The sequence below is a fragment of the Pistacia vera genome, unplaced genomic scaffold, assembly GCF_008641045.1.
Source record: "Pistacia vera cultivar Batoury unplaced genomic scaffold, PisVer_v2 Contig133, whole genome shotgun sequence".
Classification (NCBI taxonomy): Eukaryota; Viridiplantae; Streptophyta; class Magnoliopsida; order Sapindales; family Anacardiaceae; genus Pistacia; species Pistacia vera.
Window position 1 is genome coordinate 954,562 of NW_022195391.1, and position 18,271 is coordinate 972,832.

Consider the following 18,271-nt stretch of genomic DNA (forward strand, 5'->3'; position numbering starts at 1 on the left):
TTAATATAACCATTATATATTAATTTATAGTAGGGTCTATTCTATGCTTGATTCAAAGAGGGAGAATACATTAATAAAAGAAAATCGTGGAGAATTTAAAATAAATAAAAAATATATATATTTTGGGGTTGTATTTGTAATTTTTGTGAACAATGGGGGTGTATTTGTAATTTATGAAGTATATTTGTATTTTGTGATAGGAGGGGTGTATTGTCATTTTAGTGAATAGTATCGGGTTCTAGGCTTTAGGAAAGCCTAGGAACCAATAGGTCTGGGTCGGGTCCAGGTCGAAGGAATTGGGCTAGGTACCTAGACCTGATGCCCCTAAATTTCAAGATAGGGGTTAATGTAATGATTTAGAAGTATAAGGGGTTGACCAAGTAGTTCGAATATTGGGAAAATAAACAAAAAATATAGGGGGGAAATTGATATTGTACATGTTCGATTATCGGAATGTCACCTTGTTTTTATGCATGCTAGTGATATTAAGAACTATGACACCCATTTCGAATTATCGAGATGATGGTAGGTAATATCCCTGAAGTTGGGGAATTTGGAAGTTATGATAAAGTTTTATTTCGAATTGAGACCACCTTTGGTACCCACCCCCTCCAGACATTAGCTAGCATTATACTTATCCTCATGCCCACAACGAGATGGCTTGTCCTACCAAAGGATGACATGACATTCCATTCTATTGGGACAGGATATGCGCTTGAGAGTTCTTAGCGAGATCACACCAGGCGGGTATTGACCGGTGTGGGATTCTGATGCCTCGAGGATAGATGTGGGCAAGATTCTTTTGATACCTATCATGACGCCAAAGGGTAACTAGTAGGCGAGTATGGTTATCCAACGATGATTATACCACCCGAGAGCAGCCTATGGATGGTACCACCTTGAGGGTAGACTATGGTTGGTGTAGCATACCTTATCCTCATGTGCGCATGAGATGGCCCACATGCTCGGATGAGACGATCTATGCCACTATCGGGACAAGAAGCCGCCTGACAGCTCCTAAGCAGGATACACCTCGATGGTAGACTGTGGCTGGGATATTGTTACTTGACGGCCAAAGGGTAGATTGTGGCCAGGATTCTATTATACCAGTGCCATATGATCATGACGCCCAAGGGTAAACTGTGCGAGTATGATCATCTTGTGATACTTGGCCATCTGAGGGCAGACTGTGGATGGCGCCACCCCAAGGGTAGATTGTCAATGGCCTAGTGGTTGTCTATATTAGGGACCATGGGTACTGTGGTGGTGATGGTGGAAAAATATTTAACTTGATAAATTTTTGATACTTACTGTCATGATAATACATATTATATGAGCGCCGATACACATGAATCATGATTGCTTTCAATTTTGACCAAAAAGACTAATAATATGATGTTGATTTATAGAACCAGAAATTCTAAAATCCCTAGTAACAAACTCTTATTAGTTAATTAAAAAAAAAAATTAACAAAAAAAAATTTCTTATTATTTTCAGACTTAATTAGATTATAGTTCCCATATGCATATCTAACAAGACATAACGGTATCAAGTTTTTAATTTAGAAAAAAAAAAAAAAAAAAATCTATTAGGACTTACCAATTGCTATGATATAATTAGGAAAATTAAAAATATATTAAACAATTAAATAAAGTTTTAAATTATAAGTGTTACAATAATAATACAATTGGATAATCTGGAAATTCCGCAAGTGCCCTTCATATGAATTTTACTGTACACAGCTCATTTTTATAGTTCAATAATAAATATAAATCAGAAGTTCATACTAAATTATATCCATTAATTTATTAAAATTAGGGATTTAGAAATTATAGGTGTCTCAATTTAGATATGGGGTTAACATCACATAAACTCTTAATTAACATTATCTTGCTTCAAAATATTGTATTAAAACTCTTAAGAGATTTAATCAAAAAGACTATTCCCTAGTAAATAATAATATATATTTTATTGTCAAATAAGATTTATAAATTTGAAAATTTGTTTTTCACGGGTACCGTGGGTATACCGCCTACCCGCAAAAAAAAGAACCGGACGGAGTACAGACGAAACAAGGGTCCATATTTATGGATCATACCCGCTTTTTTAAACGGGTACCCATGAGTATAAATATGTTTTTGTTGGATTACAAGTGATTGGCTTATCACACCATTATTTATGGTTGAATTTACACTCCGAGTTATTTAAGTTCAATATCTAATTAGAAAGTTAATGACATTTGCACCTCTCCACTATAGAATCTTATCATTACAATTCAAGAACAAAGAAACAATAAAAAATGAAGTATCAATACTTAAATGACGATTCAAAAAGATAACAAAAAAATTGGATATAATGATAAAAAAGGTGAAGAATTATAATATAAAATGACTGTGTCTCATCAAAAGAGACTTCCAGTTCATTAGCTAATACAATCAATAATTTTACACACCGAAAGGAGAAAAGTTGTATGTAAATATAGATTGGTGGCAATTTTTATAAATATTAGAAAAAATGCACTGCCGTGACTCGTGGATGGACTTGGTGGTGATTGTGGGATTGTGCCACACGTTTCACTTTTTCAACCATATTATGGTGGAATTACCACAGTGGGTCTGAAACAATAACACTAAAAGCTTTGGCCTCCAAAGTTTTGATTCTTAGTCTCCATTGATTGAGCGTCCTGGAAAATCTGGGTCTGGGCTAACCATTTAAAAATAAAATTGGGCCTAATTTTCATTGACCCGGCTGGTCCAGGTTTATCCACCCTTGTTGGAAATATACAGTCGGAAAAAAGAGTATATATGATGATGGATTCCAAAGGAGAGAAGAAGTTGTATGTGATGATGGATGGTGGCATTTTTTTTATTACATATTAGAAAAAATGGCTGCTCATGGTTTGTGATGGACTGGTGGTGATTGTGCTTGTGCCACACGTTTCACTTTTTCAATCACATTATTTATGGTGGAATACCACTAGGGGTTGTGCTTGAAACTCTAAGTTTTGCGTTGTTTTATCTAATATAAAAAAATGAGTTGATGTGATTTTTACCTATAGTGTGAAATCTTGATTGTGTGTATAACATCACCCAAATTGGGGAATATGTGTAAATAATTCCCTGTATGTACTTCACGTCAACTATGGTTTTTTTCTCTCAATGGTTTCCCAAATAATACATTCCTAAATTACTATATTACCACAAACATTACATCATTTACACTCATAATTCTTAAAACAATCCTTACGTTAACAAAAAGTTCACACACTAAAAAGACACAATCCTTCGAATTAAAATTATAGAAAATGCTAAATCTAAGAATTAAAGAAATATTAAAACCAATTAATGTTGGATATACTGGTTTTCCTTGCTAGATATGTGTTTTAGGTGTGTGAGATTTTGCAAATGGAATTAGAAATTCATAGGGTCATGAATAAAGTGTTGGGAGGTTAGGGATGAGGGTAAAATATGTATTAACTAAGTTAATTGGTTACATCGGTATAGGGTCCAGATTCTGGTTAACACATAAATGCCCCCCACAACACGGTTATTTAATTTAAGAGTAATGATAGGTCTACAACTCAACTCAATAATTTTGTCACAAAGCCCGACGTGATAGCTCTTTATTGGTTAGCTGGAGCAGACAGATATTTACGAGTAAATTGTCATGCTAAATACATAAATAAATGGCTTTTGTAAACAAAGACTTAGAATTGAGTTTTGTAAGATCTTTTGATCTTAGAATTTTTAATATCACATAAAGCTTATCTAATTTTTATGAGATATTGTGTAAATATAACAAAAATAGAATGTATAATCAACAATAGAACAGAGAAAGGGTTATTATAGTGAACATTGTGAGATTATTAATTTTATTAACACTCAGATGGTTATTGACGTAAGCTCCGTAAGTTCGACGAACTTCAATAAAGATTTTCTTATATTAAGTGTGATTTGCGATGTTTGGATCGAGAGAAATGAGAATGAGAAAATGACAGAAAATTCAGAAAACCATCCTGAGAATTGCATTATGCAATATTATAACACTTCTCTCTCTTCTACTTCTTTGTAATTCCTTCTTTACACTTCTTCCTCCATAAGGTCTGTCATATATATGCAATACACAAACTCAAACAGGGTTCTTACATGCCATATCGTAATTGATATATCATCACTTTATTACATTCAACTTTAAATATTATAAAACCTTATTTAAAAGTGAAATCAGATATCATTTAAAATGTTGTTATTATTGTGGCGTTGTTCCACACGATTGGCTTTTTGACGCCATTATTTATAGTAGAATTTACAGTCGTGGGTTGTTTAAGTCAATATCTAATTAGAAGGTTAATGACATTTGCAACTCCCCACTACCAGAAATTTATCATCTTCATCATTCAAAAACAACAATAGAAAATAAAGTATCAGTTTAAATGACGATTCAAAAAGATAACAATGAAAATTGGTATATACTATATAATATAAAATGATTGTGTCTCAATCAAAAGAGACTTTCAGTTCATTAGCTAATACAGTAATAATTTACAACACCACTTCTGAAACTAGCACATACATTCCTCTCGTCAAATTTGAAAATTACTGAAAAATTCCTAAAGAATTGTTTGTCCAAGTTACATTGCATTAATTAACAATGGAAAGCATGTCCTTTGGGTGGCGGGGACAGGGAAATGGAATGAGTTTTTAAATACTTGCCCTTGTATTTCTTTCACAATTCCAAATAAACACCACTCCACCTCTTCTCACTCTAAGCAATGCCTAAAACAGTAATGAATCGCTTGTTTATCCAAAAATCTTCTCCTTCATCACCTTGGTTCGTCAATAAACTCTCTTATGCTCTCTCTTGTTATTCTCTTGATGAACAAGGCCAAGCTCTTTTAACATGGAAGAAAAGTTTAAGCTGCCCCACTGAGCATTGAAAAATTGGAATTTACAGACCAGTCCATGCAAATGGTTTGGGATATACTGCAACTCAAAGGGAGAAGTGGCGATATAAGCCTGAAAGGAGTAGAATTGGAAGGTCCATTGCCTTCAAATTTTCAATCTTCAAGTCCTTGAAGAACTTACTATATCATCTTGCAATCTCACGGGCACAATCCCAAAAGAACTTGGAGAAATACACAGCTCACTTTCATTGATCTCAGTGACAATTCTCTTTAGGTGAAATCCCCAAGGAAATATGCCGGCTAAATAGATGCAAGGTTTATATCTCAACACGAACTTTCTTAAAGGCGAAATTCCTTTCGGCGTTGGAAACTTGTCAACCTTTCAGATCTGATGCTCTACGAGAATCAACTCAATGGGAAAATTCCAAAAAACTATTGGAGAATTGAGCAACCTACAGACTTTTCAGGCAGACCGGGATTATCTAGAGGGTGAACTACCAATAGAGATAGGAAACTGCACCAACTTAGTATTTAAGCTTCACGGAAACAACAATTCTGGAAGTATTCCTCATCAATTGGAATGCTCAAAAGAATTCAAGAGCTACACCTTTATGAAACACAATTGTCAGGTCATATCCCAGAAGAGATTGGAAACTGTAGCGAGAGAGTTGCAGATATGTACTTGTTAGTACCTCAATCTCTGGCCCAATCCCAAGTCAAATTGGAATGCTAAAAAAAATTCAAGATTTAGAGCTTTCTAACACAAACTATCAGGTCATATCCCAGAAGAGATGGAAATTGCAACCAATTGCAGACCTGTACTTGTAATACTTCAATTCTGGCCCAATCCAAGTCGAATTGGAAAGCTCAAAAGAATTCAAGAGTTACCCTTTATGAAACACACTGTCAGGTCATATCCCAGAAGAGATTGGAAACTGCAGCGAGCTGATATTTATATTGTCCAACAAATCTTCTAACTGGACACATACCGAGAAGTTTTGGAAAACTAAAGAAGCTTCAAGATGTAAGATTATGGGGTAACAGCTTTGAGGGTGCAATTCCTGACGATTTTGGAAACTGCACAGAGTTGAAAAATTTATGCCACAAATAATTCTCTGACTGGCAGCATACCGAGAAGTTTTGGAAACCTTGTGAAGCTTCAGGAACTAAGTTATTGAACAATAGTTTAGTGGGTGCAATTCCTGATATTTTGGAAACTACACAGAGTGTGACAAGCTTGGATATCGCAATGAATCGTCTAACTGGCAGCATACCGAGAAGCTTTGGAAAACTTACAAAAGCTTCAATATGTAAGCTTATTGTAACGGCTTGAGGGTGCAATTCCTGACGATTTTGGAAACTGCACAGAATTGAAACATTCTATGTCTCGAATAATTTTCTGATTGGCAGCATACGAGAAGTTTTGGAAAACTTGTGAAGCTTCAGGAACTAATATTATGGAACAACAGTTTAGTGGGTGCAATTCCAGGTGATATTGGAAGCTGCAAAGAGCTGAAAGTATTGGATATCTACATAATCAGGTGTCAGGTATAATACCTGTTGAAATTGTAAACTGCACAAAGCTGACTCATCTGTATTAACAACAATAAATTTTCGGGTGAGATTCCTGTTGGCCAGTGGCAATCTAAAAAGCTTGACATGTATCCCTGCCAGGGCAATAAGCTAACAGGGATATTCAGAATCTTTCTTTAGTCTTAGGACTTGATCTGATTCCTTAAACTGTTGACAATAATTAATCTTGACCTTTAGCCCAATGTGTAACCTGAACATCAAAATATATGATTTTTGTATTCTATTTAGGATTTATAAAATTGTATGCCTGTCCAAGTCTCGTGCATGTAATCAATAATATTACATGTAAAGATAAATATGTCATTAAAAAACTATCAGTTATAAGCATTGTTAAGCTAGATGATAGAGAAAGAAAACTACAAATGTGATATATGTATTCATTCTTTAATAACTTCTTTTAAATTATATAACTTAAATGAAACCACTCAAAAATTTAGAACACGAGTTTGTATTTCCTCCAATGAGTTTCAGATTAATCTAAGTCAGCTTTAATCCATCTCCACAAACAAGGATATGAACTATGACAAAATGGATGAAGAAATTGCAGCTTCAAAACTTATGATACTTAGTATATTTTCATTAGAAAAGTATTTGTGTTAAACTACTCGTGAACAAGTAACTAAGGTTCTATTTTTAAATAGCATCACAAAACATATTGAAGTTAGAAATAGTTAAAAGAAAAAGTAGCAAAAATAAAAAATAAAAAACCTTTGGCCATTTCATACACCTATAATTTATGAACACAACTTTGTCTCTGTTGTGGGCTCCAGCAAACTAAACTTTTGACATTTCAGCATGTTCCAATGGTGGGTGTAATGAACCTTTTCATACAAAAAACTTACATTTCAAGATAATGGGCTATGGATCATCATTCCATCGACAACATGTCGAAGAGAATTCATTTATGTGCCTAGGTAGGGATAATGGATTCTAACTTCTTAATATGAAACTAGTAATTCCCAGTGAAACCACGGTAATGAAGCCAACGAATAATCCTTGTTTTACGTGTTTCTTTCGGTGTCATCCTACTCGGAGCCATTGCTTCTTGGCCTGAACAAAAAGTTGATCCATTGAAGCTTTGACATGCCAAGTTTTGATTCTTGCTCTCCATCAGATTCAGCATCCTGGAAAAACAGTTTTACTGCCTGTCTGCATCAGTTCCACATTCCCTTGTTGAACAATGCCTGATCCAACAAAAATGCGCCAAGAATTCATGGTCAATAATATTAGGACTAGCTTCCTATAGGATGTAGAAAGACAACCTCTGAAGTTCCATCATTCATAAAATAAAGCCATTCATAAACAATATATAAATTCATTAAGTAAACCTATGCTATAAAAAAATACTTACTTGCTTTATCCGTCTAGGTCCCCAGGTTGAAGTAGACCATCTAGACGTGAAAATGCTCGGCATACAAGCCATCTTGATCAGCCCTCTGCCATACAGGAAAAAGGTCAGAGACTTCTCAGAAACAAGCCAAGTGAACTTTTCAAAAACGATGATGGTAGTTCCAATAAGTAGCACAAACTCCTTCAGAAAAGAAAATCATGGTCTGTACCTGCTCTGAAAATCAGTATCACTGCCTCGACAATTAGAGAGGAAACTTCTTTCATTCAGTTTCTTTCTAAGCTCAACCGCTGTAAATGCTCTTCAGAAGAAGAAAACAAGCTTAAGACAAAAGACATATAATTTCAGTGCACTAGAAATAATATGAATACAAGTTTACAGAAAAAAGGAGATATCCAAAGGAAATATTTTATTTCCGTGTAGCTAAGAACAAAAATTATTAGAACAACTCGCTTTATGTCATGCATTTAACAAATTTATCAAGTATGAACCTATTTTTCTAAGAGCGGTGAGCCAATTCTGCTAGAAAGCTTTAAACATGAACAAACAAGATACCAACTGAAACACTAAATAAGTTGATAAACGAATCCTTATTGTTAGTAAAAGCTACAAACTAACCTTGTTGCAAGTAATTTGATAGCCAAATTCTCAGCGTCCTGTATGGTTGTACTGCCTCGTAACACAGCTTGTTTACAAGATCTTTTCCTTGACGGATATTCATCTCCTCCACTACCTCCTGGGGTTCTTCAATAAACTCCTCAGTTTCTTCCATCAGTCCATGCTCTATAAACTCCCAATCACCATTTTCTTCTTCAAAAGCTGCAAAATGACCAAAAATCTCAAGCATAATGCCAACGTGATTAAACCTATGAGGAATAATCATGATGAATTATAGCTAAAGTAGAAAGCAACCCCACAAAAAGCCTACTAAGAAATTGCTGTAATTCTTTTAGAAATTCATCTATAAAAATGCACAAGCATTATGCATACAACAACAATGATCATACTCTAAATCCATTAAAAAGAATTATATATCATTTCATACATAAGTAAGTTAAGGACTTTTCACCTCGCTTAGAATCATCAAATAACAGGTTGTATCAGTCATTCGACTTTGATTTCGAACCTTCTCATCAAAGCAATACTTCTTTACATCTCCACCATTTTAACGTCAATTCTCAATTCACTGGCATCCACACCTTTCGGTATTCGCACTCTCCAAACTCTTTATGGGCAAACAATTTTCCGTTTTGTTTGTCTTTGAAAATTTCTTGGGAACATATTTAACAGGAGCCGATGAACTATAGTCCTTCCTTTTGCACACAAAATTGCACTGTTTTCCTCACCCTAAAAATAAGCAAAATAAAAAAACTTTAGCATATAACTGAATAAAAATTATATTTTTCTAATTGGGGAAAGCTCTACAAGTTACGAAAATAAGAAAATGGTTCCATGATGTATAATTTCTTTTCTTTTCCTTCACTTTTAGCACCAAACAGATGGTAACAGATATTAAAACCAAAATTGAGTGATAACTCTCACCAGGGAATCACGAAGACGCGAAATTGAAACGGATACGAGATTTTGAGCCCGATATTTCCGCTACCATTGCCATTTTGAATTTCAATTTCAAGTTTGAGAGGCGAAAGGGTTTTTAATGTGAAAAGAAAGACTAGATTTCGTTCCAGCGGCGCGTGTTTGACAGTGTCTCTAAGGCGCGTAATTTATTAATTATATTTTCTGCAACCTACCGTTGGCGCGATTATCGAACTTTTAAAAAGCTTTTCACATTTATACTTGGTTTGAAAATAAAATAAATTTTGTGAATGTTAGTAGTTGAATTCGTCTGTATCTCCAAGTTGTTGGGTTGTTACATAGGGCTGTTTGATTGGAGGTTACGTGTGATTATAGAGGATATATCATCTTATATTACTTAGTTATCATATTTAGTTGTCAAATAATATAAAATTTTAGTAACCTTCAAATATCAACAATAGTTACTGTTAGTAATATTAGAAGTAATCTGATTACTTCTATTTTCTTAAATATTATAAGATTATCAAGGTTTTTTTTGTTATAATTTTATCTCTTATTAATAAAACTTTAGAACAATAATACCATTATTTCTAAATTAATTTACATGAATATAACTTTTACTATTTTACCTCAATTAATTAACTTTTTTGACAAAATTACCCTTGAATTCAAAACAAATTACAGTCTACCCAAGCCACCACCCCCACCCACCTATCACCGCCAATGGAACGGTGTATGGAAGGCTGAAAATGGCCGTCGTGGGCCGATATGACCATTTCTGGCTACAGATCTGATCGAAAATGGCCACATTGTGATAGATCTGGCCGTCAACGGCCAAATCGATGGTCGTTAATGACCACGTTTGTGGCCGTTAACTGCCATCAATTTAGCCGTTGATAGTCAAATCGACAGATTTGACCAAAAACGACTAGATTAGATTTGACCGTTTTCTGGTCAAATCTACCACGATCTGGCCATTTCTTGCCTTCTGTGTGCCGTTAGGTTGCTGGCTGCCAACAATCGGCGGTGGCTAGGTTAGTGGGGGTGCATTGCTGATTTTTTAAACTTTTATTATGGAATTGTTTTTGCTAAGTTTTTAAATGTAGGGGGTTATAATAATGAAAATCTTGATACTATGGCAATCTGAATCAAATGGTTTTTAAAGTATTCATGAACTAAAGAAATTTGCTCAAAACTTCAATCATCAATCCATTAAAAATGAAAAACTAGGAGTAGACACTCGAATGCAGGTTAATTGATTTACAATATAAGAACAGTGAGAAAATACATATATATATTTTATATTCAATTATAGAGAAAGAGGTTCCACAATTCTATCTCCAAAACATCCTCAGAATTCTGTTTGAAAAGTAAAAAAGAAAAAAAAGGATTATGCAACTCAAGACTCCAACAGGAACAGTGAATGTACAAAAAATAATAAAATTATCAGTGGCAATGAATTTCATTTCTGTTTACTGTGAATCCTCAAGGTATAACCAAAAACTTTCCTCGAGGTGTAGATCGACTCCTCCGAAATTCTGGCATTGATGTGTTGCCTCCTTCCTTTGCTTGGTGATTTTGACCATTTGGAAGCTTGTTTTCAAGTCTTGGAGCCAAAATTGGTTCTGCTTGCTGCACTTGTCCCCTGCATACATTCAGACATGCTGCAATTATTAACATGAATGCGTGAAGATACAAATGTCAACTGTTAACAGAAACTAATCTAGTTTTTTCCCAATGACAAGGTTCCATAAAGATTTAATGTGTACCTTGGTTCAAGATTCTGTGAGTTCATTGAGAAGTTTTGTCGAACTTTCTTCACCTTCAAGGCATCATTCACTGCTGGTGCAAGTAGAAGCTCGTTTTCTGGCTCAGAGAAGCCGTTCGTTCTAGCCTCTTCAATCTTTTCAGCAGTATCGATATCAGAAAGCAATGATATTCCCATATCAGATTTCTGGATCCTAGATGGCAGTTGATGCTTTGCCTTCGCCTTGCTCTCCGGCTTGCTTTTTCTAATACCACCTTGTCTTATATTAAGCGATTGCCTGAATTGGTCATCTTCATGATCTGGGTATACTTTTCGCGAGGTGACCTTTTGGAGGCTAGACAATTTATCAGATAAATTATCCTGGTTTTGTGGTTCCTGCGGACCTAAATATACCCTGGAGTTGTTGTTATCTGTTGATGGTGTGATTGATGGAAATGCGGCAATGGATTTATTGACCGGTACTCTAGCAGGAAACGGTACTCGAGCAACCGGTTGGTTCTCAATTGTGTCAGCCTTGACCCTACTTCTGATAACAGCTCCTCTATCAGTTGATATTGATCTTCTAACAGAAGGGGATGGTGTTCTTGTCTTTGCAGACCCTCCTAATCTCTCTTCAGACACAAGAGGCATTCTAGGTAGTTGTTCCCTGTCTGTCAAGGCGGAAGGAAATCTTGACCTCCTTTGCTTGCCTGAAGAACAGCTTCTAGCCTGAAAGATCAAATACAACCACATATCGGAGATGAATTATCCATAAACATATGCAAATTTAGAAATTGCCTTGGAAAACCAATTTGCAGCGTTTTCTGTTACCTCTAGCTGATTTGTATCGGGCTTCAAGCTAGCACTGATACCATATTTTGGCACTTGAAAAGGTGAAACTGCTCTTTGTTTTTGAGTTTCTGTTGTGCTTCTTGTACTTCCACCTTTCAGTTGTTCCAACTCTGCCTCCTTTCTCTCTAATGATTGTTTGAGGTTTGATATCTAAATGCCGAAAAATCGTTGTAAGTTTTGGATACAAGCAAGGATAAGAATTGTACAGGTGAGGATGAGAAATAAACCTCTTCTTTAAGTTCTCGAATTTCACCACTTTCTTTGTTCGATTTAGCAGCACCAAGTTCTATGGAGGAAACTCTCTCAGCAAACTTGAGTGTGCTAATGGTCTCCCCAATAGCATTTGATTCAGGATTTATGTGTACAAACATTAATGTTTTTGCTTGCCCACCTATTCAAAAATTAAAAATAATGAACAGACTGAAAGACTGAAGATAATTGAGAGGAAAAAACTGAATGGAAAGAGCAAGTAAAAGTCTGAATGTACCTAAAGAATCCTGCAATACTTGAGTAAGCTTGCTGTTCCTGTAAGGTATATGTGTACTCTTTTGCGCGAGAGCTGAGATGACATCGCCAAGCGCAGAAAGTGATCTATTAATATATTGAGCTTCCTTCAACCTTTCACCAACAGCTTCAGATTTGTCAACTCTTTCGCTTCCAGCCAAATCCACCAGATGAAGGCAACCCTTAAGAATGGATCCCGTGACTAATTCTTTTCCCAGAACATGAACTGTCAAAACACTGCAGGTGGAATGGAGCATTCAGAAACCATTACTAAATTAATCAACAATGATACATTGAAAGAATTGAGTTAAGTTCTGCTCAAAGAAAATTTGTACCTGTGGGAACGACTACTTCGCTCATTTAGAGCAGTAGCACCAACAGCACGATTCTTCTGGCCGATTTTCATCAAATCAAGAACATCTTCAGTACTTATAACAGGAATCAAACTTGCATCTGGTACATTAAGGCCATTTGACTGAGCAGTGTTACGTATATCTAATGTATATTGATGTTAAGGCTAATCAACTGCTAAGACGCCATTCAACTCAAATTTATTGCCGATGTACAAAGGTTGATGAAATTATTGATTGTATTATTGAAAGTAAATTTTGAAAGGATATCTTCTATTGGAGCCATCACTGACTAGCAAATCTCTCACTTGTTCATTGTATATTTCAATCATCTGGACTCCAACCTCATACTTTATTGCATCCCCCCTTGTCTTTGATATTTGAAATAAGTCGCGCAGAGCTCGATAGTTTACACCCCATGTCTCCTCAGTTGTCAAATCAGGGCCACTCTGTCACAAGTAAAGAAAAAATGTCATATACCAGTTACATAAAACGAAGTTGAGAAGATATGTTCGCTTCTTAATTTCCAGAATTTAACTCTGGAAACAAGTTCGGTCTTACCATTGTGTATGTTTTTCCTGAGCCAGTTTGTCCGTATGCAAATATGCAGACATTATAACCATCTAGAACAGACCTGACCAACGGTTGAGTGTCGACATATATTTGTTCTGTGCACAAGATCAAAAACCATCAGAAGGGAACAAGCAGATCACTGATAAAAATTTGAAGAACTGACTTTAGGATGACCCCAACTATGTCATAGAACAAATGTAAAATTTTGGACTTGGACTATAAACCGAATCGAAAAGCCTTCAAGAAAGAAGAAATACCTTGTGAGACATTTGGTGCAAACACCTTATTGAATAAGAACATCTTTCTTGCATCTTTGCCTTGTTTGAAAGGATTAACAACCATGATGTTTCCATTTTCACCTATATAATCAACCGTTGATTGTCCATGCGATTGCCCTGGTAAAAACGGTCGAACTCTACAATAAACTCTTATTGTTCCTGCACCAAAGTCATAAGATAAGCTTCATATAACATAAGATATACAAGTTTCCAAAGCAAAGAAGATAAGGGAAAGGCACCTTTAAGATCTTGGACTTGATTGTAAAGTACTCGGTTTTCCTCTAAAACCTTCTGGTACGAAGAGGAGGCCACTTCAAGATTCTTAATATAATGTTCTGAGATAAGTAAAATATAACTTCAGTGGAAACTGCAATTCTGGGTTCTTTCAAGTAAAAATATAACTACAGTAAACTAATGTAGGAGAATTATGATTTCAGCCTCACCAAGCCGGTTAAGTTCATCTACCCAGTATAATTGAATTTGTTTGACTTCTCCTTTAGTGTCCTGAAATTGTAACTTCAACTCCTGAAATCAAAAAGACAGAAGAAGACATTATGTTACTGTAACATAAAATTGATAATAAGATAGCTGTAATGAAACAGAAATCTTAATACAAAAGAAGCATCTAGATCAATTGCTATATAATTCAAATTGCTTAATGCTTTGAATGATTTAATGTTCTAACCTGAAGTTGTTTCTCTTGGAGATCAATCACTTCTGCATGACCTGTACATTGATTGATTGTTTGCTGAACAACTTCGCGTTTCCCACCACAGACACAGAATTTGGAGAAGTCACCAGATACCAAACTAGCTTTTCGACCAAGATATTGAGAAATGGCTTCCATAAAATCAGCTCTTGTTAGGGGACCAACTTCACCTTTCAAAATTTTTTTCAAGAACAGTCCAAGCTGAGTGCCTTGAGAAACTAGCAATGCTGAGAAATCCTTAACTACCTTGCTGAGTAAAGTATCAATTACCTGCATAATTTCAATCATATGATTATTGAAGGTAGAGAAAGAAACATAAAACAGAATGGTAGATCGTCTTCCACGATCGTTCGAATTTATCCTTGAAGCAAGATTTTAGTAAGATTATGTGAAAAGCAAATTGGATTGAGTCTTACCTACCATTGCATTCAAAGGAAACTCTTCCATCCCATTAGTCTCTCTTAGGAAAGCCTGTAGAAGTCGAAGTCCAAAACGATCAAAAAGGAATGCCAGAGCATTTGCAGTCTTGGATTCTTCAATGGAAACCTCATTGGAAAAATGAAGAAACTCTAATAGTTGTTCATATTGTGATGATTCAGATTCATCAAAGGAATCATCCGCACTTTCGCTACCAACCAAGGAGGGCGACCTAGTTGGGAAGGATGTGATCTTGACAGTCCCTCCGTATCTCCAAACCCCAATTCCTCCGGCTTGCTTCCACTCATAATATCCTTTCAAACAGAGAATGCAATCCACAACTTTACTTTGTGAGCCTCCCTGCATTACCAAGTCTTTCAAACTCAATTTTCCAGTAACAACATATTGAGCACATAGAACCACAAGTAACCAGAATAGGCATAAAGAAAGATCAGAAATTAAGAAAACTCCCCATTTCAGAACGTGCTTATTCAGATAACATTAATTTCCCTCACATGCCAAGTTGCAAGGACCAAAGTTTCAATAAATTCCGTGTTGCTTAGGGACATCAATTGTAAAAAGATTCATAAGTTACCTGGATACTTCAAGTTTGAGTACTTTTTCTAGTATAACCCAAAATTTAGAAACTTATGAACTCCTAGTCAAGCCTGTAACATATTATTTGAACAAAACCCTCTTGCCTGACACGGAGGTAAATTCGATGGACAATAACATAGGCTTTGATGAAGATACAATTTTGTATTGGGCATTTACTATAATAACTTGTTATTAACACAAATGTTATGGATACTAGCACTTCATAACAAGTCAAGATGCAATTGTAATTATGTGGATAAGTTTCTATGAATTAATGATTCAAAGGCATCATGATGAATGTTGAACAACATATATCATACATTTTAAGAAAGAAATTAAACCTTTTCCAAATCAGATGCTTCAAAAGTCAAGAGCTGCATATTCTTAACAGCCACAAGGAAGTTCCTCATGTTCTCAAAGTACTGAATTGCAGACTGTGCTGCTCCCTCTGTTGACTGAACCGCAATAATTGGATTTTCCACCACCTATTTTCATTTCAAAAACAGAACAGAATCTTAGAAATTACTAACAAGAACTATGCACATAATTCTAGTACCGCTTATTTCTTATCAGCATTAAGTACCTTAAGAACAGCTCCAGGATTGACTTTGTTAAGCACATTGCACAATATGAGGCCATTGCGAAGTGCAAGGCGAAATTCTTCTTCAGAGGGTTCTTTAGGCAGGACCCCTGATGCACCTTGGTCCATCTGTCTTAGCCATTCTGCTGCTTGGTACCTCCTTGCAGCTGAAATTAACATTAAAAGTGTTTATCTTCTTTTTTCAATTTTAGAATACTTTACATTTTTTTTGTTTCTTAAAAGAAAGTAATGAACAAATGGCCTGTATTTTCTTAAAGTACGGATGTCTACATTAGAAAATGACTTCTATGAACAGTTTTCTTTTTCTAACTATTTGCATTCAAGTTTTTTAATTTTTTCTGGAAAAAAGGGGTACAAAATTTTGAACCTTTAATACTACAGTTGGAACAGTACAAGTTTCCCATTGAGCTACAGTTATTACAACCGTGAATTCATCATAATGCAGAGAGATGAAGAAATAATGGTGAGCGGTGTGCAATTTATAAGTTAACTAGATTGGTGAGAGTTAAAAGTCACTGGTAACTGCCTGCATTTATGGGTTTCTGAGCCTCAGAATTGGGGCCACTTCTACTCTTATTTGCCACCATTTTTACCCACATTTTCAGGTTTGGTAGGTGAACAATCCAGCTCAATAGTACTACAGATACTTTTTGCTATCACATTTTAATCTGCCAGCATTTGAAAATTTAATCCTAAAAAAACCCAAAAAAAAGAAAAAAAGAAAAAAAAGAAATAAAAACATGTTTACTAGGTGGGTTTGAATTTTTAGAAACAAAAAAAGTATAAAATAGAATGTTAGGTCAAAAGAAAAGCATATCAATATGATTACACATCATCATGCCATTTTTTTTTCTTTTGACTTTAGAAACTTTTTCTTCTGCCATAGAATTTTTTTAGAATTGGACACTATTGATCATTATGAAATGTTTTATTCTCTTCTCCAAAGAAAAGGTAGAGTTCAGTGTAAAAGTAGTTGTATATTGAAATGTAAACATGAAAAACTAGAAGTAACTAACTTAAATGGGGCTAAAAATTAAATCTTTTGCCTCCAACTTGGACTCATTTCAGCATTGTCAGTGATTGGTGCAAAACCATTTTTAAACTGTGAGACATCACCTGAATTTTGCAGACCATCAAGATGTGCCATATAATTTTATTTTATTTTTATTTTTTTGAAATGAGAAAACTATTTGAGTATTCAAACCCACAAAATAACAAGTAGCTTTCACCAAGAATCTGCAAAAATAGTACTGAAGTGGAAGGAAGAGAGGGTGACGAATTTGTTTTAGGATAGGTTCCATAAATAGAAGTGTGATAGTATGAGTATACCTGCTTCTTCAGCTTTTCTTTGAGCTAATTCATAGTCATTGATAATCTCTTCAGTGTATGAAGCTTCATTGTTTGACACCAAAGTCTTTAATCCCCTCAAGTTCTTGCAAGGAGAGATCAAAATTGAACTGGAGTAATTTGTTTCCTGCGGCATCTTAATTTCTCTCTATCCCTCTCAGCCAAATTTCCAGCACTGTCAAAACAAGCATAAAAACTAAGCAACGAAGGAAAGAGTTGTTTTTTGCACAGAATAAGTTGAAACAAAACACAGGAAAATGCAGTTACCTGTTAAGGGTCTCTTAAACTTGAGGTTTGATCCTGGAAAGTTGGAGTTGATGAAGCTGAAAGATGAGCTTGGAAATGGCAGAAGCTAGATCAAAATTGATGAAGAGAAGGAAGGTGAAACATGCAGGGTTCCCGTGTGTATGTGAAGAGCATTAATAAAAAAAACACGAGGCTCTTAAATGCTTGGAGTTAATGTGTCTGATCTGTGCCCATGAAAGAAACTGATGAACAGAGAAAGAGAAGAGTCCTGAAGAAGAGAAATGAAAAGACTAGTTCAATGAAGAAGAAAATTGAAAGTTAAAACGTTGCAGTGTCTTTGCTTTGCCGTATTCAACCTTAATAAAAAACAAAAAAAATACTACGAAAAAGTGACATCATATGCTGCATTGAAAGTGGTCTCAACTGCTTTCTTTTTTTTTTTTTTTTTCACCATTTTCTCTCTTCTCTTTCTTCCTTATATATATTCATGTATAAATGTAGAGGTTGTGGAAGAAAAACGTATGTATTATATCATTTTCAATTAAGTATCTCTAACATTTAAAAAAATCATCAAATATGGGATAATGAATGTTCATTTTAATCAATCAGTCTTGTAAATTTCAAATCAACCATCTCTTGATGGCTCAAAAACTGCTCTTATTATTGAAA

At 35.0% G+C, this 18,271-nt stretch overlaps 1 protein-coding gene and 1 long non-coding RNA gene across 2 annotated transcripts; both read right to left on the reverse strand.

The window, feature by feature from the left end:
- Window positions 1-8,561: 8,561 nt before the first annotated feature.
- Window positions 8,562-9,528, reverse strand: LOC116122269. The gene is made up of 3 exons (XR_004126874.1): window positions 9,388-9,528; window positions 8,915-9,192; window positions 8,562-8,664 (listed from the first exon to the last, which is right to left on the reverse strand). It is a non-coding gene; the product is annotated as an uncharacterized LOC116122269 (long non-coding RNA).
- Window positions 9,529-10,670: 1,142 nt separating this feature from the next.
- Window positions 10,671-17,910, reverse strand: LOC116122266 (kinesin-like protein KIN-14F). The gene is made up of 17 exons (XM_031408142.1): window positions 17,624-17,910; window positions 17,339-17,531; window positions 15,992-16,155; window positions 15,750-15,893; window positions 14,815-15,171; window positions 14,371-14,664; window positions 14,129-14,210; window positions 13,925-14,020; window positions 13,665-13,844; window positions 13,396-13,502; window positions 13,105-13,283; window positions 12,820-12,984; window positions 12,468-12,721; window positions 12,208-12,371; window positions 11,960-12,130; window positions 11,151-11,857; window positions 10,671-11,026 (listed from the first exon to the last, which is right to left on the reverse strand). The coding sequence occupies exons 2-17, from the start codon at window positions 17,490-17,492 to the stop codon at window positions 10,867-10,869; spliced, it is 3,378 nt and encodes a 1,125-aa protein (XP_031264002.1). The 5' UTR covers window positions 17,493-17,531; window positions 17,624-17,910; the 3' UTR covers window positions 10,671-10,866.
- Window positions 17,911-18,271: the final 361 nt, after the last annotated feature.